This window comes from Hemiscyllium ocellatum, chromosome 45 (genome assembly GCF_020745735.1).
Source record: "Hemiscyllium ocellatum isolate sHemOce1 chromosome 45, sHemOce1.pat.X.cur, whole genome shotgun sequence".
Taxonomy (NCBI): Eukaryota; Metazoa; Chordata; class Chondrichthyes; order Orectolobiformes; family Hemiscylliidae; genus Hemiscyllium; species Hemiscyllium ocellatum.
The window spans coordinates 20,826,723-20,851,849 of record NC_083445.1 but is presented as its reverse complement, the minus strand read 5'-3'; the positions used below and the strand labels follow the sequence as shown (position 1 = coordinate 20,851,849).

At 43.7% G+C, this 25,127-nt stretch overlaps 1 protein-coding gene across 1 annotated transcript in view; it reads right to left on the bottom strand.

The window, feature by feature from the left end:
- The window catches only part of LOC132835881 (adhesion G protein-coupled receptor L1-like), a 399,302-nt gene that overhangs the window by 69,162 nt on the left and 305,013 nt on the right, over positions 1–25,127 (bottom strand). The window contains exons 11-19 of the mRNA XM_060854978.1: positions 24,666–24,849; positions 23,059–23,181; positions 20,100–20,305; positions 17,947–17,949; positions 16,089–16,262; positions 13,432–13,641; positions 6,979–7,199; positions 2,475–2,541; positions 1,272–1,363 (exon numbers count right to left, since the gene is read on the bottom strand). Coding sequence (XP_060710961.1) covers positions 1,272–1,363; positions 2,475–2,541; positions 6,979–7,199; positions 13,432–13,641; positions 16,089–16,262; positions 17,947–17,949; positions 20,100–20,305; positions 23,059–23,181; positions 24,666–24,849 — 1,280 coding nt within the window. The remainder of the gene's footprint in view (positions 1–1,271; positions 1,364–2,474; positions 2,542–6,978; positions 7,200–13,431; positions 13,642–16,088; positions 16,263–17,946; positions 17,950–20,099; positions 20,306–23,058; positions 23,182–24,665; positions 24,850–25,127) is intronic.

Sequence of the window (25,127 nt, the reverse complement as noted above, 5' to 3'; positions counted from 1 at the left end):
TTACCTAACACTATGGACAATTTAGCATGGTCTATTCACCTGACCCGCACATCTTTGGACTGTGGGAGGAAACCGGAGCACCCGGAGGAAACCCACGCAGACACGGGGAGAACGTGCAAACTCCACACAGTCAGTCGCCTGAGGCGGGAATTGAACCCAGGTCCCTGGCGCTGTGAGGCAGCAGTGCTAACCACTGTGCCACCGTGCCGCCCTAAATTATTGTACCATTTGAGATTTGGCATTCTTGCCATTATGTCCTGATGAACCTCCTACAGTCCATCCCTTTATCAGAAGGTTTCCATCTCAAATATTCTCTCACAGGATGTGGGCTTTACTGCCTGGGTCAGCATTTGATGACATTCTGTCTCCAATTGCCCTTGCAATGATGGTGGTGAATTACCTTCTCAAACCGCTGTAGCCCAACTGTAGTAGGGCCAGTGAATGATTGGGAAAACATGGGGAAGTTCCTCTCATTACAGCGGAGAGCAGACATAAAAGCTGTGAGCAGCCTCAAGAAAGCAATTTTGAGTCTTGCCCGCTTGGAACTGGGAGTCTGGTTGTGAGGCTGCTCAGTTTGCTTGTGATCTAGTGTGGGCATATATTTCCCAGTCCCATAACAGAATTTTACTTCTGAGGTGTGAAGGAGACACAGGGGACTGTGATCTCTTGGGGGTGAGTGAGAGCCATGTGGTGGAGACTGAACCCTTGGCATCAATCTGCCCTGAACGTCTTCCCATTAAAAGATCTGTATTTCTTTGTTCAGTGTTTCTGTGGGTGCAGATGTTGATTCCCACCTCATTAATGATTCCAATGTTTCCTTGTCCAATCAAATCTCTCCCTTTTACAATCCAGTGAACCCCTCTCAGATGTGGCAGCCCATTAAATTTGTCGTCGTGCTGCCTCAGCCAATGAATTGACCATTGAGATGCTCCCCACCACCCCCCCTCCCCCCCAACACCCCCCCAACAAGGGGTCAATGAAATCATCTGATTTGTCTCTCCAATCAAGCAGTGAAATAGAGCCATTCTATTCTCAAGTAGTTAATGGGTTCCAGAGCCTCACTCCAGCCCAATTTCAATCAAATTCTGCCTTTGTCTAGCACTTACTGCCCTTCCTTGTCTTCCCTCCTCCCTCACCTTCATCCAACTCACCACCTTTGTTCACCCACAGCTACAAATTGCCCTCTGTCCATCAAGTCCAACCTCCCCTCTTCACCACCACTATCAACTTCCTCCACCCCGGGATCATTTCCCAGGCAGGACGTCACCTACTTGATATTCTCCAGCCTACTGGAGTCTGGCTTCAAGGAGCTGCTGCTTCGTATCATCTTGTGAAGGGTGATCATCAGAAACACCAGGTTCATCTGTCAGGACAAGGAGAACACAGACATGTGAACAAGGAGTAGGCCATTCAGCCTCTCAAATCTGCTCCACAATTTAGTAAGATCATGGCTGCTGTCATAGTAACCTCAAATCCCCATTCCTACCTTTACTCCTGATACTCTTTCACCCCTTAGAAAATAGGAGCAGAAGTAGGCCATTTAGCCCTTCGAGCCTGCTGCACCATTCAATATGATCATGGCTGACCATCCAACCCAGTACCCTGTTCCCTTTTCTCCCCACATCCCATTTGATCCCCATTTCTCCCGTTTGATCCCATTTGGCCCTAAAAACGGTATCTAGCTTCTTCTTACAACATTTTGTGTTTTGCCTTCAACCACATTCTGTGGCAGAGAATTTCACAGGCTCACCATTCTCTGGGTGAAGAAATTTCTCCTCTCAGTCCTAAATGGCCTACCCTGTATCCTTAAATTGTGATCCTTGGTTCGGGACTCCCAGACATTGGGAACATCCTGCCCACATTGACTCTTGCCTAATGTAGGTGCCTATCCACTTCTGTCTTAAAAATATTCAAAGACTCTGATTCCAACACCTTTTCAGGAAGAGAGTTCAAGAGGGAACAAAAATATCCTCATCTCTCTTTTAAATAGTGGCCCTTAGTCCTTGATTTTCCCATCTTCTCCACATCTCCCCTGTCAAGACCCTCAGGATCTTGTGTGTTTCAATCAAGTCCTCTCTTATGCTTCTAAACTCTAGCCCAATTTGTCCAACCTTTCCTCATAAGACAACCCACACATTCCAAGTATGGGTATCACAAACACCGACAGAAATTGCTGGGGAAATTCAGCAAGTTTGGCAGGATCTGGGGACAAAGGAACAGAGTATCCGGCGACCCTTCTTTAAAACTGAAGGCGGAGGTGGAGAAATGGATAAAACCTATCACTTTTCTACCTCTCTCATCAATTTCACACACATGTGAATACACACACATGTAGATATGCATGCATATTTAGATGCATACATGTATGCAGACCTATGCGCATGTATGGTTATGTACCTAGATACGCTTATGTGCATATATACATAGATACATGCACATGTGTGCATACAGGTAATAGCAAAATTTGCACTTACCATAATAACAAAGGAAACCGGTCCAATAAAACTCCAGATAAAGTAGTTGTCCACTCGGAGCCAGCATCTGAGTATGGAAGAGAGGGGAGATTAAGAGAGATCAGACCCAGACCGTGGTTGGGGGTGACGTGCAAGGATTGAATTAAACAAAAGGGAAAACAAATGGATATTGGGAAGAAAAACCAATGTGGGAATGATAAATGGAGGAAGAGAGCAGAGAAAAAGCATTAACTCCATGTATTAGACAGAGTGAAACAATGTTAGTGATAAATGTGATGCAGTCAGCCTCATTCACTGCCCTCTCATTGGTGATGGATATCCCACCTTAAATATCAACCCTGACAAGGCACAGAGACATTTATCAGAGAAACAGAACATTGAAACACAGCTTATCATCTGGCAATGATGTTTTCCCTGGAAAATTAAAGGGGGATGTTATTCAGTAAATGGAAAACTCGATGTGACTCATTCCAGATGCCTAGTAACCCTATTACTTAAAGCAGCCCTTTCTAGACAGGAAGTTTTTTTCCCAACAAAGGTATTCACAACATTTGTTAAAGGACTGTTCAGAACATTTCAAATTGAACATTGCAAATAGAAGAATAAAATTAAACTTTTCTCCATACGGTATGATCCACTCTGAACTGCCTCAATACAATTTTAATTCTCTTGATAGTTACAATATACCTGTACATTCCACATCAGGCACTCAGCTGGAGGTGACTTACAGGTTCCAACTCTGGTTCTCATTATGGCTGAGGGCCCTGTGTGTTACTCACTCTGTATTACTCTTGCCATATATTACTTATCCTGCAGCACATTGCGTTATTCTCATTGGGTGTTACTCGCTTTGTGGAACACTATTATTCTCGCCATGCATTACTCATCCTGTGGCACACAGCATACTACTCTCACTGTATTACTCACTCTGTTGTACACTGTGTTAATTTTCTGTGTTTGTTATTTGACATGTGGTGCACTGTGTGTTACTCACCCTATAGTACGTTGATACTCTCGCAATGTATGTTGATACATTGCGTGTTATTCTTGCTCTGTGTATTACTTGCCCTGTGGCATATTGTGTGTTACTCTTGCAGCATGTATTATGCACCCTGTGATGCACAGTTACTCTTCTAGTACCACCCTGACACACAATGTCTCTCAGTCCATATTAATCTCACAGAGAGAGGGCAAAATACCATCTGCTTAATAAGATATGGTTTCCATGAGTTTTTCCACTTCACAAAAACCTTCAGCACTTCACTATGTCTACAAAGCCCAAAGATTGTTATTTCAAAAGCTTAAATACACCCTAAGTGTGAACAATTTCTTTGCTGTTTCCATGGCAACAACAATCTTGAAAGCATTGTTGAGGGCCAGTTTGCCTTCTCATAATGTGTCTGTGTTTGATGTTCCCTGAACAGACTAAACAATTACTCATCCTACCTCAAAGTAGCAGACCTCACGCGCACCCGCATCCCTCTATACCAGACGGGAGGCTGTAATTACAGTTTGATGAGGTTACATGGTTAGATTCCATTATGAACACAGATATTGCAATCCTTCAAAGGGAGAGGAAGAAAGGTAGGGACTTCACAATCTGGATATAATTGGAGCTGGGCTGATTGTCCCCTGTCTAGTGACCTCAGTTTGACCTGATGACTACCCTTGGTCCTGACTCCTTCTGGGAATTGGTGGACAAATGCTTATGCGTGATGCATTCCATTGTCTGAAAAAATGCTCATTCCTAATGAATGGTTCACTTAAATATTGATGGATTAAAGTGGGGGACAAGGAGAAACACATTATCTTTCTACACCTTGCTTTCCTTTTCATTTTATTCCTCCCTGCAACATATAAACATAGAAAATAGAAACAGGAACGGGCCATTCATCCCTTCAAGCCTGCTCCTCCATTTAATATGATCATGGTCGATCATCCCTGTTCCCTCTTACCTCTCCCACCCTTTGATCCCTTTAGCCCTAAGAAGTATTGACATGGGTGTGACTGGCAAGGTTGGTATTTATGACCTATCCCTAGTTGCTCATGAGGCAATAGAAGTGGACTTTCTCTTGAACCAATGGCAGTAATTTTATCCATCATAGCTTATTAGGCTATTTCAAATGTCAGTTCGGAGTTGATCCTGATGGTCGAAGATTGGAGTCATATGTAGGCTAGACTAGGTGAGATTGGCAGGTTACCTGCCTGAAAGGACATTCATGAACTATTCAAACACTTTTCAAACAACCATGATGCAATTCCAACTCTTAAATACATCAGAATTAGAAATAGGCTTTTTGTCTCAATAAGCCTGTTCAAGCCAGTCAATCAGATTATGGATTATTGGTGGGGCCTCAACTCCACTTTTCTGCCTATCTTCACCCTCCCACTGACACCTGTCAGTTCCATCCAACTCAGTCTTGAGTATATTCAACAATCCAGTCTCCATTGCTCCCAGGAGTACAGAGCTCCCCATGCAAAGTACTGTCTAGGAGAATGTATTCTTCATCTGAATCTTAAACAAATGAATCTTTATTTTGAAACCATGCCTTCTAGTTACAGGTTCTATCATCAGGGGAAAGATCAAGCATCCTCAGACGTTACACATTTCCATACGACACTGGAAAGCCCTGAAGATCAGAGAGACTGAGATGTGTGTATCCAGCAGTCCCTTAAAGTAGTGGGACAGGCAGATAATGTGGTTAAGCAGGTATATTGGATGTTTGCCTTTATTAGCTGAGGCACAAAGTTGAAGAGCAGAGAGGTTATGTTGGAGGTGTTTAAAATGTTGGTTAGGTCAAAGCTAGAATATTGTGTGCAGTTGACTGGAATCTACATTCTAGGAGGGAGATAATAGCACTGGAGAGGGTGCAGAGAAGATTTACTAGGAAGTTGCCTGGGCAGGAGGGTTTCAGTTGTGAAGAGAGATTGGTCAAACAGGGTTTGTTTTCCTTGGAACAGAGGTGATTGAGAAGGGACGTGATTGAGATGTATAAAACTATGGGACATTGATAGGTAGACAGGAAGAAACTTTTCCCCTTGATAGAGGGATTAATGACCGGTGGGCATGGAATTAGGGTAAGGGACAGAAGGTTTAGAGGAGATGTCAGAAAAATCTTTTCACCCAGAGGCCGGTGAGAATCTGGAACTCACTGCGTGTAGAGGTTGCAGAGGCAGAAACCCTCATAACATTGAGGAAATATTTAAATGTGCACTTGTGATGCCATCACATACAAGTCTATTTGGGCTGAGTGCCGGAAAATAGGATTAGAATAGCCCGATGATTGTTTTTGACTGGCATGGATGTGATGGGTCGCAAGGCCTTTTTCTGTGTTGCACACCTCATGACTCTATTTCTCATTCTTCTACACTTCACAGAATAACATCCAAACCTGTTCAACCGGTCCTCATGAGATGACCCTTCACCTCAGGAATCAGCTGAGTGAACCTTCTCTGAACTGCTCCCGTGCAAGACTTAAGTGAGGCCAAAACTGTACACAGATCCGAAGCGTAGACTTTTACAGTGGTAGCAAGACTTCCCAACTCGTACATTCTATCTAACTTGGAGACATTGGGTGTAGTGGACGGTTCAGGGAACATCTTCAACAACTTTACCGTCCTGTAGCCAAACACTTCAACCTCCCCTTCCACTCCACCAAGGATATGCAAGTCCTGGGCTCCTTCACCACCAAATCCAAGCCACCCGATGCCTGGAGGAGGAACACCTCATCTTCCACCTTAACCATATTGCATAATGTTGATTTCACCAATTTCCTCATCTTCCCTCCCCCCACCTTATGCCAGATCCAATCCTCCAACTCAGCACCACCCTCTTGAACTGTCCCACCTGTCCATCTTCCTTCTCACCGATTCACTCCACCCTCCGTTCCAACCTATCACCATCACCCATCCCCCCCTTCACCTATGCATCGTCTTCCTAGTTACCTTCTCCCCAGCCTTATCCCCCCTCGCATTTACCTCTCAGTCCCCTTGGGCTCTCCCACATTCCTAATGAAGGGCTTATGCCTGAAAGGTCGATTCTCCCGGTGCTGCCTGACCTTTTGTGCTTTTCCAATGCCACACTTTTTGACTCTGATCTCCAGCATCTGTAGTCCTCACTTTCTCCGGTAATTCAGAGGGCCAAAGTAATGCTCTGGGGACATGGATTTAGATCTCAGCTTAGGTCAGAATTTTTGTTCAGTTAGCTAGTCTCAGTAATTTTGACCACACACCAGTCATCGATTGTTGTAAACACTTGTCTATTTAACTAATGTCCTTTAGGGAAGGAAATCTGTTATCCTTATCTGATCTGGCCCACAGGTGAGTATAGATCCATAGCAATGTAGTTCACTGTTATGGCCTTGATAGCTATTCATTTCAAGGACAATTAGGGACGGTCAACAAATGCCCATATCCCAAGAAAAGAAAAACGCAACTCAACATGGTAGGAAATCCACTTTCCCACTGCGCTCTATTTCAAGTTGAATTCCTCTGCTTTACTCACGCCTTGTCAGTTCCGTAGCTCCTGTAATCCACTGCTGCAGAGATCCCAACCACAAGAGCAGGGAAGCAGTACCCACATAGGTAATAGTACTTCTTCCTGGAGTACTCGCTCTCAAAGACCTCGACCAGCATGAGGTAGAGATGGACACCTTCCAGACACATCCAGGAGAAGGCCGCCAGGAAGAAGAAATGAAGGAAACCAGCGATTATTGGGCACACGATCTGCAAAAGAGACATGAAACTAGTGGCATCAGTGACTGCAATGCTGGGCCCAGGCCTGGGATTAGGAGATGGTCAGGGTTCAGGGCCTGATACTGAGATCAAGACTGAGTTTATGGCTGGAATTTGAGATGTGGACAAGGACTTGGCTGAGATTGTGGATTGGATTTTGGGATTGAGGCTGGGATTGAGGTTTGTGACTGGGCCTGAGGCTGGGTTTGGATATGGGACTGGGACTGTTGCTGGGATTTAGACATTTGCTCTGGGTTTGTGGCAGGGATTTGGAAAATGGGACAGGGTTGTCGCTAAGATTGGGATTGGGACTGGGTCTGTGTTTGGGTTTGGGTTTGGAACTGGGCTTGTGGTTAGGATTTGGGTTTGCGACTGAGGCAATGGCTGGAATTTTGGAATGAAACTGAGCTTGTGGTTGTGTTTGGAGATTGAGACTGGGCGTGTGGATGAGATATGGCCTATGGCTGGAATTGGGTTTGGGACCAGGACTGTGGCTGGGATATGGGATTTAGGGAATGAGACTGGGCCATGGTCTGGATTACAGATTGGGAACTGGGAGACTGAGACTGGGTTTGTGGCTGGGGTTGGGATTATGATGAGCCGAGCTGGGGCTGGTCCTGAGACCAGGGCTGAACTGGAATTGACCTGGGACTGGTGTTGGCCCTCCAGTGTAACCAAATACGTGTCACTTTGCAAACAGCAACAACAAAATACTACATTCACTTCCATCTGGTCAGTTTTGAGATGTTGGTCATGAGTGAGGGCAAATTTGTCTTGCAAAGCTTGTGCACATCTAAGTGGATTGAAATGATTCAAGCACATTTAAAATGAAACCATTTGAGAACTGATCCTAAATAGTAACAGCTTTGAGTCCCACAGAAGCAACAAGTTCTCTATAATATGGTGTGATACACACAACTGACCAACTGGTTAGGTCAATTACTTGGGTCTTCAAAAAGAAAACACGATTTGATCAGTTAACATAGCCCAAAATGCCCTGGAGCTTAAAAGAATGGGATACCGTCTTATTGAAACGTATACAATTCCGAAGGAGATTAGTTTCGATTCCCTACAGTGTGGAAACAGGCCCTATGGCCCAACAAGTCCACACTGACCCTCCGAAGAGTAACCCACCCAGACACATTGCTCTACTCTATATTTACCCTGACTAATGTACCTAACACTATGGGCAATCTAGCATGGCCAATTCACCTTTTGGATTGTGGGAAGAAACCAGAGCACCTAGAGGAAGTCAATGCAGACACAGGGAGGATGTGCAAAACTCCACACAGACAATCGAACCAGGTCCCTGGCACTATGAGGTTAACCACTGAGACACCATGCCACCCCAACATGAACAGGGTTATTCAATGAGAGGTTGCTTCCCCTCTGGCTGGAGATTTGAGACCACAGAGATACAATCTCAGGAGCAAGTTGGCAAGAAGGGGTGACCATTTAGGATTGAGAGGAAGAGAATTTATTTTTCCCACTTAGTAGTTTATGAATCCTTGAATTCTCTACCAGAGAGGGTTCTAGATGTTCAGCTACTGCTTGTATTCAAGGGAGAGATTGACAGATTTTGGGATATTAAACGGACATAGAGAGAATGCTGGAATTTCAGGTTGCCAACTCTCCAGGACTGGCCTGGAGTCTCTGGGAATTATAGATCACTCTCCAGGACCCTGCTATGTGGAGAAAAATGAAAACACAAATTGTTTTTTTCATTTACTCTGAACATTTATATTTACCAGATTTTAAAACATTGATAACAGAATTGAAAAATGATCATTTGGATGAACGCCAAGTAATGTACTTTTTTTTGATCGGCCTAGGAGGACAATACATTGCGAGGATAGGGTTGTTAGCCAATGATGGGCCAGAGTGTGGGGACAGGTCTTATGATAAAACCCCAGGAATAGATTATAACCTTCACATTGTTAAGTCTCGGGAGGTCAGGTTACAGGATCTATCGTTATTGGATGCAGGTTCAAACAGACTCAATGGTCTTCGCCTGCTCCAATCTCTGGGACCTGGATATGGACTAGGAAAGAACCAGTTTCAGGGTGTGTGCCCAATCTCTGGATATTCCACATCATACAACAGCTGAGTACATTCAGTTTTCTCTGCGTTTCATTCATTCTCTGCCAAGTTATGAAATGGAATTCAATAGTTCTGTTAACATAGACTGACATCTGAAAATGATCATAAAATGGACTGGGTTACTGCAAACACCTGACTGGGCCATTAATACCCCTCAGGGAGTGGATCTTGCTCTTCCTCCCTTTATCAGGTCTAAGTGTGGCCTCCTCCACTGTCAAATCCTAGCCACCTGACACCTGGAGGAAGAATGCCTCATCTTCTGACTCGGGACCCTCCAACTACTCGGCATCAACATCGATTTCACCAGTTTCCTCATGTCCACTCCCCCCACCTCATCTCACCTCCAACTCTGCACCGCCCTCTTGAACTGTCCCAACTGTCCATCTTCCTTCCCATCTCTCTGCCCCATCCTCCGGTCTGACCTCTCACCATCACCCCCCAACTGCATCCACCCCTTGCCTTCCAAACTATCTTGCCCCCAATTCCACCCCCCTCCTGTTTAATTTCTCAGTCCCCTTCCCCCCACCATTCTTGATGAAGGGCTTATGCCCGAAACGTCAAATCTCCTATTCGTTGGATGCTGCCTGACCTGCTGTGCTTTTTCAGCGCCACACATTTGGATTAAGTGTGTCTTCAGTCACATGTGATGTAGTGGACTTTTGGGGCATTAAATCTTAGTTTGTAAATGTTACTCAGAGCCCACAAAACATTATTTTAAAAACTGTGCATTGGTCTACTTGGTAGTGTGTAGTATTGGTCACCTTATGCATGAATGACAGAAGGTTAGTATGCAAGTGCAGCAAGTAATCAGGAAATCTAATATAATTTAATGTTTGATTACAAAGGAAATTGAATGTAAGCAAGATTATGCTTCAGTTAGGCAGGGCATTGGTGAGACTGCATCTGGAGTAATGTCTATAGTTCTGGTCACAGTATGTACAAAAGGACATTAGTGCATTAGAATTTCAGAGAAGGTTTATTAGACTAATAAAGCGGATAACCTTATGAGGAAAGGCCAGAGATGCTCGGCCTATATTCTCTGGAGTTTCAAAGAGTGAGAGGTGAATTAGTTGAAACAAATTAGATCCTGAGGGGAGTTGACTGGTGGGGGATGTGGAAGGGATGTTTCCTCTTGTGGGAGAATCTAGAATTAGGGGTCATGCTTAAAACATAAGAGGGTCCCATTTAAAAGAGTTGAGGAAACAGTTTTTTTCCTTCCAGAGGATTGAGAGACTTTGGAATTCCCTTCTTCAAAAGGCAGAGGATGCATATTTTGAAGGCAGAGGTAGATGGATTCTTGATAGTCAAGATGATGGAATGTTATTGGGGATATGCAGACATGTAGAGTTGAGATTAATATCAGATCAGCCATGATTACACTGAATGGTAAAGCAGGCCCGAAGGACTGAGTGGCCTACTCTTGTTCCTTGTTTGTGTAGTTCCTGCACTGGTTTGTCGGCTCAACTCTATGTAACAGCTATAAAAAGAATACACAATTTTAAGCACAAACATTGTTTAGTGCAGTCTAACTTTGGTGATTTCTGAAGGCACAAAATCCACTGCCCCACCCCTTGAAATTTAAATCAGCAAAAGAAGACAGGGTAAAAAAGATTTCATTTCCATAAAACCCCTAGCGGGGTTGAGTTATGATCTGGAATGAACTGCCCGAGATGGGCTGGAGGCAGATGCAATTGAAGAGAAAATTGGATAGTTATTTAGAGAGAGAGAGAGAGAGAGAGTGTGAGTGAGTGAGTGAGTGAGTGAGTGTGTGAGTGTGTGTGTGTGTGTGTGTGTGTGTGTGTGCGCGTGAGAGGGAGACAGAGAGAGAAAGAAAGAAATTGCAGGGCCACGGATGTAACAAGGCGGAGGAGGGCGGTGGGGAGCTTGGTGAGCCGTTACTTCAAAGACCTGGGATTGAGACAATGGGCCGAACAGCCTCCTTCAGCGTAGTACCCAATCTCTGAGTTGGAATGCCCATCTCTAATCATTAACTAAGGTTCTAAAACATTTTCAGTGTTTAATGATGGATCTAGACACCCATCCAATATTGAAATGAGCCTTGAGGGATGACCATGTCAGCCACACACCCCCTGACACTGGAATCTATCCAGAGAAAGAGATGGATTCTTCTGAAGTTGGAGCTTCATTTTTTGAAAGCATTCCCCTGCCACCCCCACCCATGTAGAATTTGCACTAAGCATTGAATCTCTCTTTAGTTAATCCAGGCTTCTATAGTAAACTGCAATACAAGAATGCTTAGGATAGACAGCTGTAGTGAGTAACATATCAATGCTAGTTTGATGTATCCTCTAGATCGATTGCACAGTTGAACATTTAGATGCACAAACTCTTGATCTATCTGACGGTGACAGGGCCCATTTGTTGGCAGTTTTTGCAAATCGGCCACCCCCAGACTGACATTTCCGCAGAACAAAGGGAGCTTCCATCAAAAGTGTCAGAGACACAGATGGCTGATGTTATTTTTAATGTCGAGTTACCACGTTTAAAATCATATCAAAGCAAAATATGTCATTGTTTTGCTGCAGATTTCTCACTGTAAGCAACGATGTGTGAAAACAACAGATTCCTGTGCGTTTACTGAGCTTAGCAACAGACAGATTTGATGAGACACATCAGCAACGACGGTCACCATTGCACAACCCCAGAGGGCCAGTTTATGAAGGATGCAACTGGAACCAATCCTTACATTTATTTACAGAGTGAAATTCGACAAGCGTACACCACCCAACTCAACCATCTCATGGTTTCAGTAAGCATCTCTATATAGGAATTCAAGTAAAACCTCAATTAACGTGGGCAGCACGGTGGCACAGTGGTTAGCACTGCTGCCTCACAGTGCCAGAGACCTGGGTTCAATTCCCGCCTCAGGTGACTCTCTGTGTGTCGTTTGCACATTCTCCCCATGTCTGCGTGGGTTTCCTCCCACAGGTTAGATGAATTGGCCAAGCTAAATTACCCGTAGTGTTAGGTGAAGGGGTATATGTAGAGGAATGGGTCTGGGTGGGTTGTGCTTCGGCGGGCCTGTGTGGACTTGTTGGGCCGAAGGACCTGTTTCCTCACTGTAAGTAATCTAATGTTCCATACCTACACATAATTAAACACATTTGATAAATAACTAATAATGGCTAAGCCAGGCAGTGTCTAATATGACAATTCAGAACTGTCAAAATTTTGCTGCTGAGTGCTGTAATTCATTTAAGTTTTGATTTGTGAGGGGAACCTCACGACATTTACGTTGATGCTACAGAAAACCGAAAGTTCATCTGGCTACAACCAGTTGGCAATACATGCTGTGACTTCAAAGTTTAATTTTAGCTAACCTTGGCCCAATTCAATTGGTTCTGACTGCTAAAGGTTATGAGGACATTAGGAACACTGGAAAGTCTTCATTAGGGCCCACTTAGAGATCGTGTAGTAATTAATGAATTTCTCACAACAGAAGGGATTCCATACAAATGTTGGTATCTCCAAGGAGGAGTTCAAACAACAGAGGTTCCTTCCTGACCTGTTTCCAACAAGAGACAATCTAACCATCTCCTGCAATTGGTTAATGACACTACCACCAAGGAAACCCCCACTATCCACATCTTGATGGTTGATGCTAACTATTAACTAAAGAGCCAGATAGATACAGCAGCCTTTTAACACATTCATTCATGGGATGTGGGTGTCTCTGGCTGGGCCAGTATTTATTACACATCCCTAATTTCCTTGAGAAGATGGTATTGAACCACAACAGCAAGAAAAGGTTGGGAACACTACAGCGAATGTATACTACACCTACAGGTGTAGTTCAGGAGATTGAAAATCACAAAACACCAAAGTACTGGCTTTCAGAGAGCTGCTCCTTCATCAGGTACCTCTACATCATTAGTTCAACAATACAGTTCAGCGCTGCTTCACGAGATCCATTATGGCCAGGCAATAGATATGGACCAGCTAGCAATGCCCACACGCTGTACAAGAATAAAACAAAATCTTTGCAAAATTTGCAACTTTGCAAATGATCTTTAACTCTCCCTGGGCCTTATTAGTCATGGGTACCCTTTGACCTGCACCAACTCTTGCCAACAACTCTGTCCTTGGAACTGGAGGCACTCACCTGATACTGAGTTTTGTTGATACCGATGAGGAAGATGAGTTCTGCAATGAAGAGGTTGATGCAGAGGTTCTTGTGAATGGTGTTGCGGTCTGTCTGAATTCCTCGAAGGAAGCAAAACGTGGAGATGCAGATGGTGAGGCAGACGAGGGAGATGACGATGCCCACCCAGGTGATAACAGATAGCAGCAACCTGTGCATTCGGTCTTCATACTGAGGGGAAAAGAGGGATCTCAGTGAAATAAGTCAAAACGGCCATAAAGGAGATACTTAGTAACAGCAAGGTCCATGAAAACACCAAAAGTAAAGTGAGCTCCTGAACAAGTTGTCTACTTTGTCTACTTTTTACCAATAGTGCTTAAAATAATGCTTCCCTTCAGCAATACATTGGGTAAAAGGGTTTACAAGGATCTGATCCAAACTAATCCTCTAGTTTCCCCAACACAGAGTTGCCTGTTCCCTCTGGCTCAGTACCACACCATTGGGCATTTTTAGCTTCTGGGATAGTTGGTTCACTTTGGGTATTTCTGTTACTTGAGTTTTGAGCTTTGTGCCTGTGCCATGTTAGCTCAGTACCACACTAGCACACAAGGATTCATCAGTTTAGGAGGATGAGAGAGAGTCTGGTTGAAACATATAAATTTCTGAAGGACTGGGTTGGAGGGAGGATGTTTCCCTAGTTGGGGATTCTAGAACCATTGTTCACAGTCTCAATATACAAGATGGACATTTAGGACTGAGATGAGGAAACAATTCTTCACTCAGAGTGTGGTCAACTTGTGGAATTCTCTACTACAGAAGGCTATGGAGGCCAGATTTCTGAGTATATTCAAGGAGGAGGTAGACATGTTTTTAGATTTTAAAGGCATCAAGGGGTATGGGAAGAAAGTGAGAGTATGGAACTGAAATAAAGATTCACCCATGATCATAGTAAATGGTGGAGCAGGTTTGAAAGGCCAACGAGTTTTAGATCAGAGTGCTGGAAAAGCGCAGCAGGTCAGGCAGTATCCAAGGAGCAGGAAAATCGACGTTTCGGGCAAAAGCCCTTCATCAGGAAGGGCCAACTCCTGTTCCTAGTTTCTGTACACTTTTATAATCATTTCCTAGCTCAGAATCGTAGTTAGTGACTTGAACCTGGCTCAGAGGTAGGGACAGTACCCACGATGCCTCCTTCTGTCCACTTAAACCTGACATAACTTTGCAAAAAATAAGGATGGAGCATAAAAAAGTGGTAAATTAATTTCCAAATTTATAGTTATAAAGCATGGAAACAGACCCTTTGGAACAACCATGTTTCCAAACTAAACTAGTCCCTGGTGTTTGGTCCATATCTCTCCAAACCTTTCCTACTCATGTACTTATCCAAATGGTCTTTTAAACGTTGTAACTGTACCTGCATCCACCAGTTCTCTGGTAGTTCATTCCATAAATGAACCACTCTCTGTGTAAAAACATTGCCCTCATGTCCTTTCTAAATCTTTTTCCTCTCACATTAAAAATGTACCCCTCATTTTGAATTCCCCCACCTTATCTTGTAACTTATTTTATTTTGAAACTGAGCTTCCTGGTTCTAGGTTTTCTCATGAGAGGAAAGAATCTCTCAGCATCTGTTCTGCGTTAGGGCTAACTTGCCAAGCCCTCTCACAATCTTCTACATTTTAATAAGATCACTTTTCATTCTTCTGAACTCCAATAAATACAGGCCCAATCTGCTCAAACTTTCCTTTTATAAAATTCCCTTTATCATTGGAATCAATCTTCTTTGAACAGCTTCCAGTGACCGAAACTGTACATAAAACTATGGCAGAGGTCATGAGTTCAAACCTTGTTATGACAAGTTGTGAAGTTGAATCTAGTAAACCTGGGGATTTGTGAGACAGTGCCAAGAGTGTTAACTGCTCAATTGTCAGAAAAACCCAACTGGTTCATTTATTCCCTTCAGCCCTACCACTTTTATCTAGCTAGCATTCAGTGTAGTCAGCTTTCAGAACCTCTGAAACTGCTAGAATGGAAAGTTGCTTGTTCCCCATGAACCAACATCCAAGTGTGAATTGTGCATACAAAAACAGGTCACAGGTTGGAAATCCAGCAGTGAGTGGCCCACCTCCTAACACCCAACTCCATTCACCATCTACCAGGCACCATCTACCAGGCACAAGGAGTGTGATGCAATACTGCATGGATGGGTGCAGCTACAACAATACTTGAGAAGCTTGACAACATCCAGGAGAAAAGCAGCCCCACTTGATTGGCACCACATCCACAAACATCCATTCTCTCCAACACAAACGCACAGAGGCACAATATGGGTGGGCTACTTACAAGATGCTTTGCAAGTTCACTAAGATATCTGGAAGGACAAGGGCAGCAGATACATAGGAAAACCACTCAATTCTTTCAAGCCACTCACCATTCTGACTTGGAAATATATCATTGCTCCTTTAGTGACACTGGGCCAAAATCCTGGAACTCCTTCTCTAACAGCATTTATGGATCCTACCTACACTCTATGGACTACAGAGGTTCAAGCTAAGTTTGCCACCAACTTTTCCAGGGTAATTAGGAATTGGCAATAAATGCTGGCCCAGCCAATGATACCTGCATTGGTGGTAAAAAGATTACATTTAAAGGGAATGATCAAATGTCACAGAGCCACTTACCAAAATCTCCTTGTGAGCCATCAGCACTGCAAAATTGGTAAGGTGGCTGCAGGCACAGGCTGTGTGAGTTCTGTTACTCTCTATCAGACGACAACCTTGCGTTGACCAAAACCCCATCATGGTTCGTTCTGAGTAATTCCAGAATGAGCAGTTTGCATTGAAGTGGTTTTTTGACTGAAAGAGCAAAGGTATCAGCTAAATGTTGGGTCTCCGAAAAAAATACACAAAATTTCAGTGTGTATCCAAGCCTTTCCCATTTACTCCATAGAATCCTAGAAAGGCTGTTACCCTTTCTTATCAATTCAATCCGTTGAATTCCAGAGTCTCTTACCCTTTCCTTATTCACTCCTATAGAATCTCATAGCCTTTCCATTCACTCCATACTATAGAATCACTTAGGCTATTCCCCTTCCTATTTACTTCATCCTGTAGAATCCCATAGGTTGCTCCCCTTCCTAATCACTCCATCCTATAAAATCACACAGACTCTACCCCCATCCTATTCAGTCCATACTATGGAATCTTATAGGTTGTTTCTTTTTCTAATCACTCCATAATATAAAATCCCATAGGCTGCCCCCTCTTGCAATTCACTCCATCCAATAGAATCTCATAGGTTGTTCCCCTTTATAATCACTCCTCCCATAGGACGTTGTAGGCTGCCCCCCTTCCTATTTACTCCATTCTATAAAATCACACAGACACTTCCTCCTTCCTAATCACTCCACACTATAGAATCCCACAGGCTGTTCCCCTTCCTATTCACTCCATTCTACAGAATCTACTGTAGAATTGCATAGGCTGTTGCCCTTCCTATTCACCCCATCTTACAAAATCCCATAGGTTTATCCCCTTCCTGTGGTGGTGGGTCTGGGTGTGATGCTTTTCACAGGGAAGGTGTGGACTTGATGGACTGAATGGCCTGCTTCCACACTGTGGGGATTTTATAACTCCATTCACTCCATGCTGTAGAATTCCATAGCCTGTCATCCCTTCCCATTCACTCCATTCTACAGAGTACCATCACCTGTCTTGCCTTTCCCAATCAGTATAGTCGGTTCTGTTATAACTTGTGTTACTTCAACGTGAGTTGGCTTTAATGCAATTGAAGAATTTAGACCATTACTTGCAGAACTTGAACTTTCCTTACCTGTGTTGGCATTAACGCGATTCTGGCCCCATTAGTTTAAATAGTATGGCCTTTGTACGATTTTCTTATAACAAGAGATTGCACGGGAACTGAACTATTGTGTTATATTCGAATCGACTGCATATCATATAGAATGTCAGCCTCAAACATCCTTGTTATTCACTGCCAGTGTTAGTATTCATGGAAAATGTGCATAGTGTGCATATAGTCTATGACGACTTATACTCATGTAATACCTTTTACACAAAGAAACATCCCAAGATACTTCATGGAAGCATTATAAACAAAAAATGACACTGAACTGTAAGGAGAGATTAGGTCAGAGGACCAGAAGATTGCTCAAAGAGCTTGGTTTTAATAAGTATCTGAAAGGAGGAGTGCAATGTAGAGGTGTGTCTGTATTTATGTTGCTCAGTGTGCATGTGTGTGTATGTGTATGTGTGTGCGTGCGTCTGTGTCTGTGTCTGTGTCTGTGTCTGTGACTGCAATGTGTGTGTTTGGAGGGGGATGTAGGGGGCTGATGTTGGAGAGATGTAAGGAAGGAACTCCAGAGCTAGGGCCCCAGGAAATTTAAGGTTCATAGTGTCCACTGGTGGAAAGATTATGATTGGGATATCCAGGGACCAGAATTACAGGAGAGCAGATACCACAGGGGGACAAAGAGAGCAAGGATTTGGATGATTTTGATAATGAGTTTCAAAATCAAACTTGCTGGGTTGTGGGTTAACATAGGTCAGTGAGTATAGAAGTGGAAGGGGAGTGTATTTCCTACGAGTTAAGACATGGTGACAGAGTTATGATGGCCTCAAGGTCTGAAGAGGGTAGAATGTTGGAAATGAGCCAGGAGTGATTGAGTGTAGATACAATAAAGGCTTCAATGAAGATTTCAGCAGAAGATGAGCTGAGTCACGTGAGGTTGAGGATGACAAGAAAGTGGAAATAATCCGATTGACGATGGTGTGAATATGAGGTTGGGAATTCATCTCAGGATCAAGTATAAGATAAATAAGCATGGTAGCACAGCTGACATGAGAAAATCCCAACAGTGGGGAGTTGAGTGACCAGTTAGTTGCTTTAGGGTTATGTTCCCTCTAATTTCGTTTTCTTCTGCAGGGACCTGTGAGGTCTGTGCATGACATTGACTTCCAAAAATGAAAGTTGCTGCTAGGAATGGTGTTGGCACACTGATTGTGGTATGTAGACTCTTGGAGTGGTTGTGTAGGTTAATGAAAATGTTGGTTGAGGGTTGAAAATTGGTCTCGAACTCTCCTTCAAATGGCATCAATGAGATCTTTTCCAATTACCTGAATGGGGTAGATGAAGGCCTCAGCTTAACAAAGCAGAGCATGGAACCCTGATGAATGGCACTGAGCTGTCAGCACAGATCATTCAAACAAGGGCTGCAGTGAGGCTTGAATCCACAACCTTCTACTTTGGTGGTATGAATGCTATGAGTTGAACTAAAGTAAAAGCCCAGATACCGTTGGAAAAATGCATGCCTGTGAGGGGCAAGGACCTCTATTGTATTGAACCAGCTGGGAAATGTCATAGTGCAAGATAAAGCGACAGGACAGAATGCGATTTAATTAGATTCACATATATCACAATGATGTAACTGATGATATGCCTCTGAGATCCACAAGAGAGAAGACACTAGTCTAAAATGAGGATATGAAGATGGAGGTCTTAGACCACAGTGTATGGATGTATATAAGGAGTGTTACAGTCCTTAAGGAGTTGAAGAGCCAAATTCAATGGGAAGGAGTGAGCAGCCTCAGGGACAGTGTACATGCTGACACCCACAGCCCAAGATACTCCAGACCAGTATTTCAAAGTGCAGGTTGCAGGATTAGCTTAAAGCACAAGATAATGTAGAATGTATCTTGGCTCATGCATTAATTCAGAACAAGGTACCAATAGATTAGTGCAAGTGTTATCTCATAAACCAGATAGGACATAGAATGGCATGCAGGAAGGAAAATTTTTACATTGATAGAATGTGTTTCATTCCTTCATGAGATGTGGGTGTCACTGGCTAAGGCAGTCTTTATTGCTTATCCCTAATTACCCTTGAGAAAGTGATGGTGAGCTGCGTTCTTGAACTGCTGCAGTTCATTCAGTGTATGGAAACCCTAGTATTATTCAGCAGAGGAACTTTCCAGAATTTTGACCCAGAGTGAGTGGGTCCAGCAGCGACACTCAGTACCGGCAGTGTGTATCATCAAAGCTCCTATCACCTTCAAATGCACAACCATTATAACATAGAAACATATTCATATACATGGGATTGTCACCAGTGGTAAATTGTCCTCCAAGCCTCACACTATCCTGATTTGGAAATATATTTTCCAGTATCGCTAGGGATGGTCTGTAGAGGTTTAAGAAGGGAGCTCTCCACTGCCACATGAAGTGGCAATTAGGGAATAAACGTAGAAACACAGAAACTAGGAGCAGGAGTCGGCCAATTGGGCCCTTCCAGCCTGCTCCACCAATTAATACAATTATGACTGATCATCCAACACAGTAACCTGTTCCACTTTCTCCCCGTGCCCATTGATCCCTTTAGTCCAAAGAAGTATACCTAACTCCTTGAAAACATTCAATGTTTTGGCCTCAACTGCTTTCTGTTACAATGAATTCCACAGGCTCACTATTCTCCGGGGAATACATTTCTCTTTATTCAGTCCTAAATGGCTGTTCCATATTTTTATATGACTATAAATGCTGGTCTCGTCAGTGACGTCTACATCCTGAGAGAGAATACTAAAGAAATATGGTGGACTGTATGGGCAATTGAAACAAAGTACCAGTATCTTCCTAACTGCTCTAGCCTGTCCCCTGTAGTCTGCCAGGATACCTACATCAAGGTGCTGCAGGGTGAAGATCACTGGCTCAGTGAGGAAGACCCGACTTGACTCCTTGTTGATGGAAGCAGCAATGATCTGAGAGTTGACGACAATGGAAGTGCTCTGGCTACTGACATCTGTGCCCATTCTCACTGTGGCATTCTCTGTTGATAGAAACTGGCCCAGGTTGTTGTACAGGATTAACACCACCTTCACAACCCCTGTGGGAAACAACAGCAGGTAACAGTGAATCCTAGTTGGTTCAATGAGACTTGAATTAACTTTCAGGACTGTATGCTAAATCTGTACTTCACCCAGTAGGTTCTTGTACCCCCCAAAACATTTACTGTGCTTCTCCCTCTAACCCACCCTCCCAGGGAATGTATGTGTGCTTCTGCCACGTTTTTGCTCTTTGTAGAAACTGGAACAGGCCATTCAGCCCCTCAAGCTTGTTCTGTCAGTGCTCTCCAAAGGCTGAGGGGTTGACTATTTGGGTCTTATACAACGGTGCAAGGTTTTGCTCGAGTGGATATGGAGAGAATATTTCATCTCATGGGGAACAGCTGGATTAGAAGCTATCACTATAAGTTGGTCATCAAGAAATCCAATCTGAAAATGTGTTGCAGGAAAAGCGCAGCAGGTCAGGCAGCATCCAAGGAACAGGAAATTCGACGTTTCGGGCATAAGCCCTTCTTCAGTAATCCACTGCCCGAAACGTCGAATTTCCTGTTCCTTGGATGCTGCCTGACCTGCTGCGCTTTTCCAGCAACACATTTTCAGCTCTGATCTCCAGCATCTTCAGACCTCACTTTCTTCTCGAAGAAATCCAGTAGCAAGATTGGAAATAAATGTCACTATCCGGAGAGTAACTGTGGAGGTTGCAGCCACAGGGGGTTGTTCAAATGAACAGTATCAATGTATGTTGGACAACCACATGAGGGAGATTGTAATACAGGGCTGTGATGGGAGATTTAGATGATGACAGAAGGTTAAAAAGTGTCATAGATACATAAACACCAGCATAGACTGGTTAGGCCAAATGGCCTATTTTTGTGTCATATATCTTTTTCAATTTAGTGTGATTCAGTATGATCCTGGCTGATCTGTCCCATGGTTCCATTAACCAGTCACTCCACCCCACATTCCTTGGTACTCAACAAAGACTCTCTCTCTTGGTCTTGAAATTTGTCATTTGTCATCCTCTGTCACTTCCTCCCTGCCTGCCCCCAACCCCATCACTGGACTGTTGTCCAGGCATATTGGAGCATGTTCTATATTTCACTAGCCTTTGTATGAAGAATTCCTTCCAGTTATCACTTCAGCGCTTATGTCAAGTTGATGTTCTCTTGTTCTGAACTCAACCCCTACCACCCTACCATCACCACCAACCCCACACCCCCGAACATATCACCCCACCCAGGAAGTCATTCTCTGATTTATCAAATGCCTTTATAACTTAAATGTACCATTAGATTATTTCTCAATTGCCTGTACTTGAGGGAACAGAGCCAAGTTTCTGCTATGTAAACCCTTTTACCCCCAGTATCATTCAGCTGTCTAGCTCTCAAGTTAACTCCCTCATGGAGTTCAAATGACAACCTGGTCTTGTGACCGACTTGTGCCAATAACTATGGCTGCTTGATACTGGGACCATGGGCTTCCCTGCTGCCATGACCATGAGTTGCTAGGATGAGGTACTGCCAATTTTCTTGACTTCCCATTTCCAGGATTCAGAATGTCCTGTTACTAGGGTTACTGCTTGTTGCCATGATAATCACTAGCTGGGACCAAAGATTGCCATACACTGACTGTAGCCATGACTACATTGTCAGTATCCAGGGCTGCCCATTGCCAAGAGACTTGATTGCTGGGGCCAACTGTTGCCAGGACCTGGTACTGCCCGTTGCCAGCCAGTGAGACTTCCAGTTGCTTGCCCTCATATTTCACTTGTTGCTCTGTGAGGGTCTGTGGTGAGAGTATCTGTGTTTGTAGGTCTCAGTTCATAGCTGTACAATCATTGTCTTTGTCTATATTGAAGACAGACAAAAAATGGAGGGAATCTTCAGGCAAATGATAGAGACAAATACTCAAGCCAGAAGGATTTGAGAGTGTGCTGAGGGTGGGGTTGGGGAAATTAGAGAGAAGGTTCTCTTAGTCTCCTTTTTTATGATTGGATAACAGTGTCAAGGTCAGAAAGGTCTTTCAAAGGAGGAGGAATCACACTTTGATTAACAGATCAACCATAATAATTTTTATATTCTTTTATGGTTTGTGGGCATCACTGGCTAGGTGAACATTTAGCACCCACCTCTAATGGTCCTGAATAGAGTGGTTTGAGAGCGATTTCAGAGGGTAGCTAAGAGTCAGGAACATTATGTGTTATCTGGAATCACACGTAAGTCAGATTGGTTTACCCATTTCCTTAAAGTACATGAATTAACCAAGTGAGCTCTTATGACAATTGTCAATAGCTGTCCCAAACTAGTTTTCAATTCTAGATTTCAAAGAAACAGCTGCCTTGATGGGATTTGAACCCATCTCCCCCCAGAGCATTAAAATAAAACAAACAACTGTGGTTGCTATATTAACTCTGCTTTCTCCTCACAGGTGCTGCTGAGTTTTGCCAGAAATTTCTGTTTTTATTTCAGATCTCCAGAGCATTAACTTATGTCTCTTGCCATTACCACTGTACAAACAACTTTTCTAAATACAGTGGGTGCCCCTCCTTCATACAGCGGCCTTGCTTTGGGAAGATTATTGTTGCAATGGGTGGTGGTGCTGGGGAAATAAAGGGAGAATACATTTTGTGAACCTGAATGGTCTCCACCCAGCCAACACATTTCTAAAGTGTGGGAGTAAACGACAAAGTTTGAGAAGATTTGTAGCTTAGGTTGAGGTTTTGAATGTAGATTTGCTTGCTGAGCTTGAAGGTTCATTTCCAGATGTATACAATCTACCTTGTATTCACACTTACCATTGCGGCTGTTCTGTTTGATGGTGTTTGGCGAGATCTGGATAAAGCTTTCTGTCAGATAACCATTTGGAAATGTCAGCTCCTTTACCTGCTCTTCAGTGTTGAGCACACAGACTTCAAATACTGTTGGAAGGAGAAACAGAGACAGAGAGAAATAGAGAGGGGATTGAAGGGAGAAGGGGGAGTGAGGTTTGAATGAGCGAAAGGAGAAGCATAAGTTTGGAGGGTGAGATCAGAGGAGAGGAAAGGAGCAGGAGGTGGGGAGAAAGAGGGAGAGGAGAGAAAGTGGAACAAGGGACATACGAGATAATGGGAAGGGGAGGTGGAGAGGGAGATGAAGAGTGAGGAATGGAAAGAAAAGGAGACAGGACAAGAGTACAGGGGAAAGCGGAGTAGAAAGAGCAAGAGAGAGTAAGAGGAGAAAAGCGAGGCAGAATGAAAAAAAGGGGGATGGGGATAAAGAGAAGAGGTGAGAAGAAAAGACAGGAGAAGTTAGGAATGGGTGAAGGAAAGAAACATTTGAAATACAAAAGAGGGCATGAAAGAGCAAGACAGTGTATGTGAGAGACATGATCAGTTGAAACAGATAATGAAACATGCAGGAGAAATGGTCAATGTAGAATAAGGGAGCAACAGTGGAAGAGAGAGCACCAGAGATCCCAACAAAGAGGACAAAGGACAGGAACAGAAAAAAAGGACAAAATGAAGAGACAGATCAATAAAAAGAACCAAATAAGCAAGGAGACAGAGAACAGAAAAATAGTAACATAGAAATGGGTAGACAGTGTGAGATAGACAGAGAGAGAGGAAAGAGAAACATTTTTTGGTTATTCTTTCGGAAGAGGATTAGGTTTCTCATTTCCTTTATAAATGCACAGAGGATAATTCAAATCCGAAACAGCCTTCAGATCTCAATTATACCAACAGACGGTGGCATTCGATTAATGGGAGTCCAGGCAGGGTAGGATGTGCAAACAGAGTCTGTGGTGAGCGGAGGTAAATCAATTCACAGGTGGCTGCTGCGTATGAAGTACACAGAGGGACACAGGGCTCGTGTGACAGTAAAGATGTTCTGTCTGATGATAACAGATCTCTCTGTGACAAAATGAGGCAGTACACATGACAGGAAGACAGTTTCCAGAGAAAAGAGGAGGAAGATAGTGGAATTAAACTAAGAATGCCAAGGAATTTAATAAGGACAAAAACGGGGTTCAAGTTACAAGGCATGACTTTGGAAGGTTGGGCACATCTGCTCTCTCATTAGAAAGAAACACTGGTGGTGATTTAAACTGAGGGTTACCCACACCTCCGGAAAGGGGTGAGGTTGAGAAGGATAATCCTTCATGGCTACCTCAGCTGCTGGGAAATTAAATCTTCATTGAATCCATGCTGTTGGTATCACTCTGTATTACAAACCAGCTGTCCAGCCAACTGAGCTAACCCACCCCATTTGGGTGGAGGTTGTGGAGGCTGGGGGAAGCAGGAGATTAGAGCTATGAGTGTTAACAATTATAAGATAACCCCACTCCCTTCAGGAATCCAGGGCTTGCAAACAGGTCACTAACTAGTTGTTACCATGGATACTGCACACCCCCATCAATACTCACCGACATTCTGAGTTGTGGTGTTGACTCGAGCTGGCACTTTGAGGTTGTCTGCCAGTAGGAAGGCTCCCTCCTCCAAGATATCCAACAACATGGTTGCTGTGTGAACCTGCTCCGTGGTGTTCATATCTTTCCATGATTCCAGAGCCTCTGGTCTCAGTAGGTTATCGACAGTTTGTACAACAGCCTGCAAGCAAATCACATTTGTATCAAGATCATGGACCAAGGGATTGAGTTGCCAACCTCTCCAGCATTGCTCTGGAGTCTCAGTAATAAGCGAACAATCTCTGGGATATGATGGAGAGCACAGTCTATCGCCATACAGAACACCCCAGCCCAGACAGTCCCAATCTCTGCTCTACCAGGCTAGATTAGACCAGTGCAGCGCACAGTGGCAGCAGTGTGTACTGTCTACAAGATGCACTGCAACAACTCATCCAGGCTCCTTTGACAGCATCTCCCAAA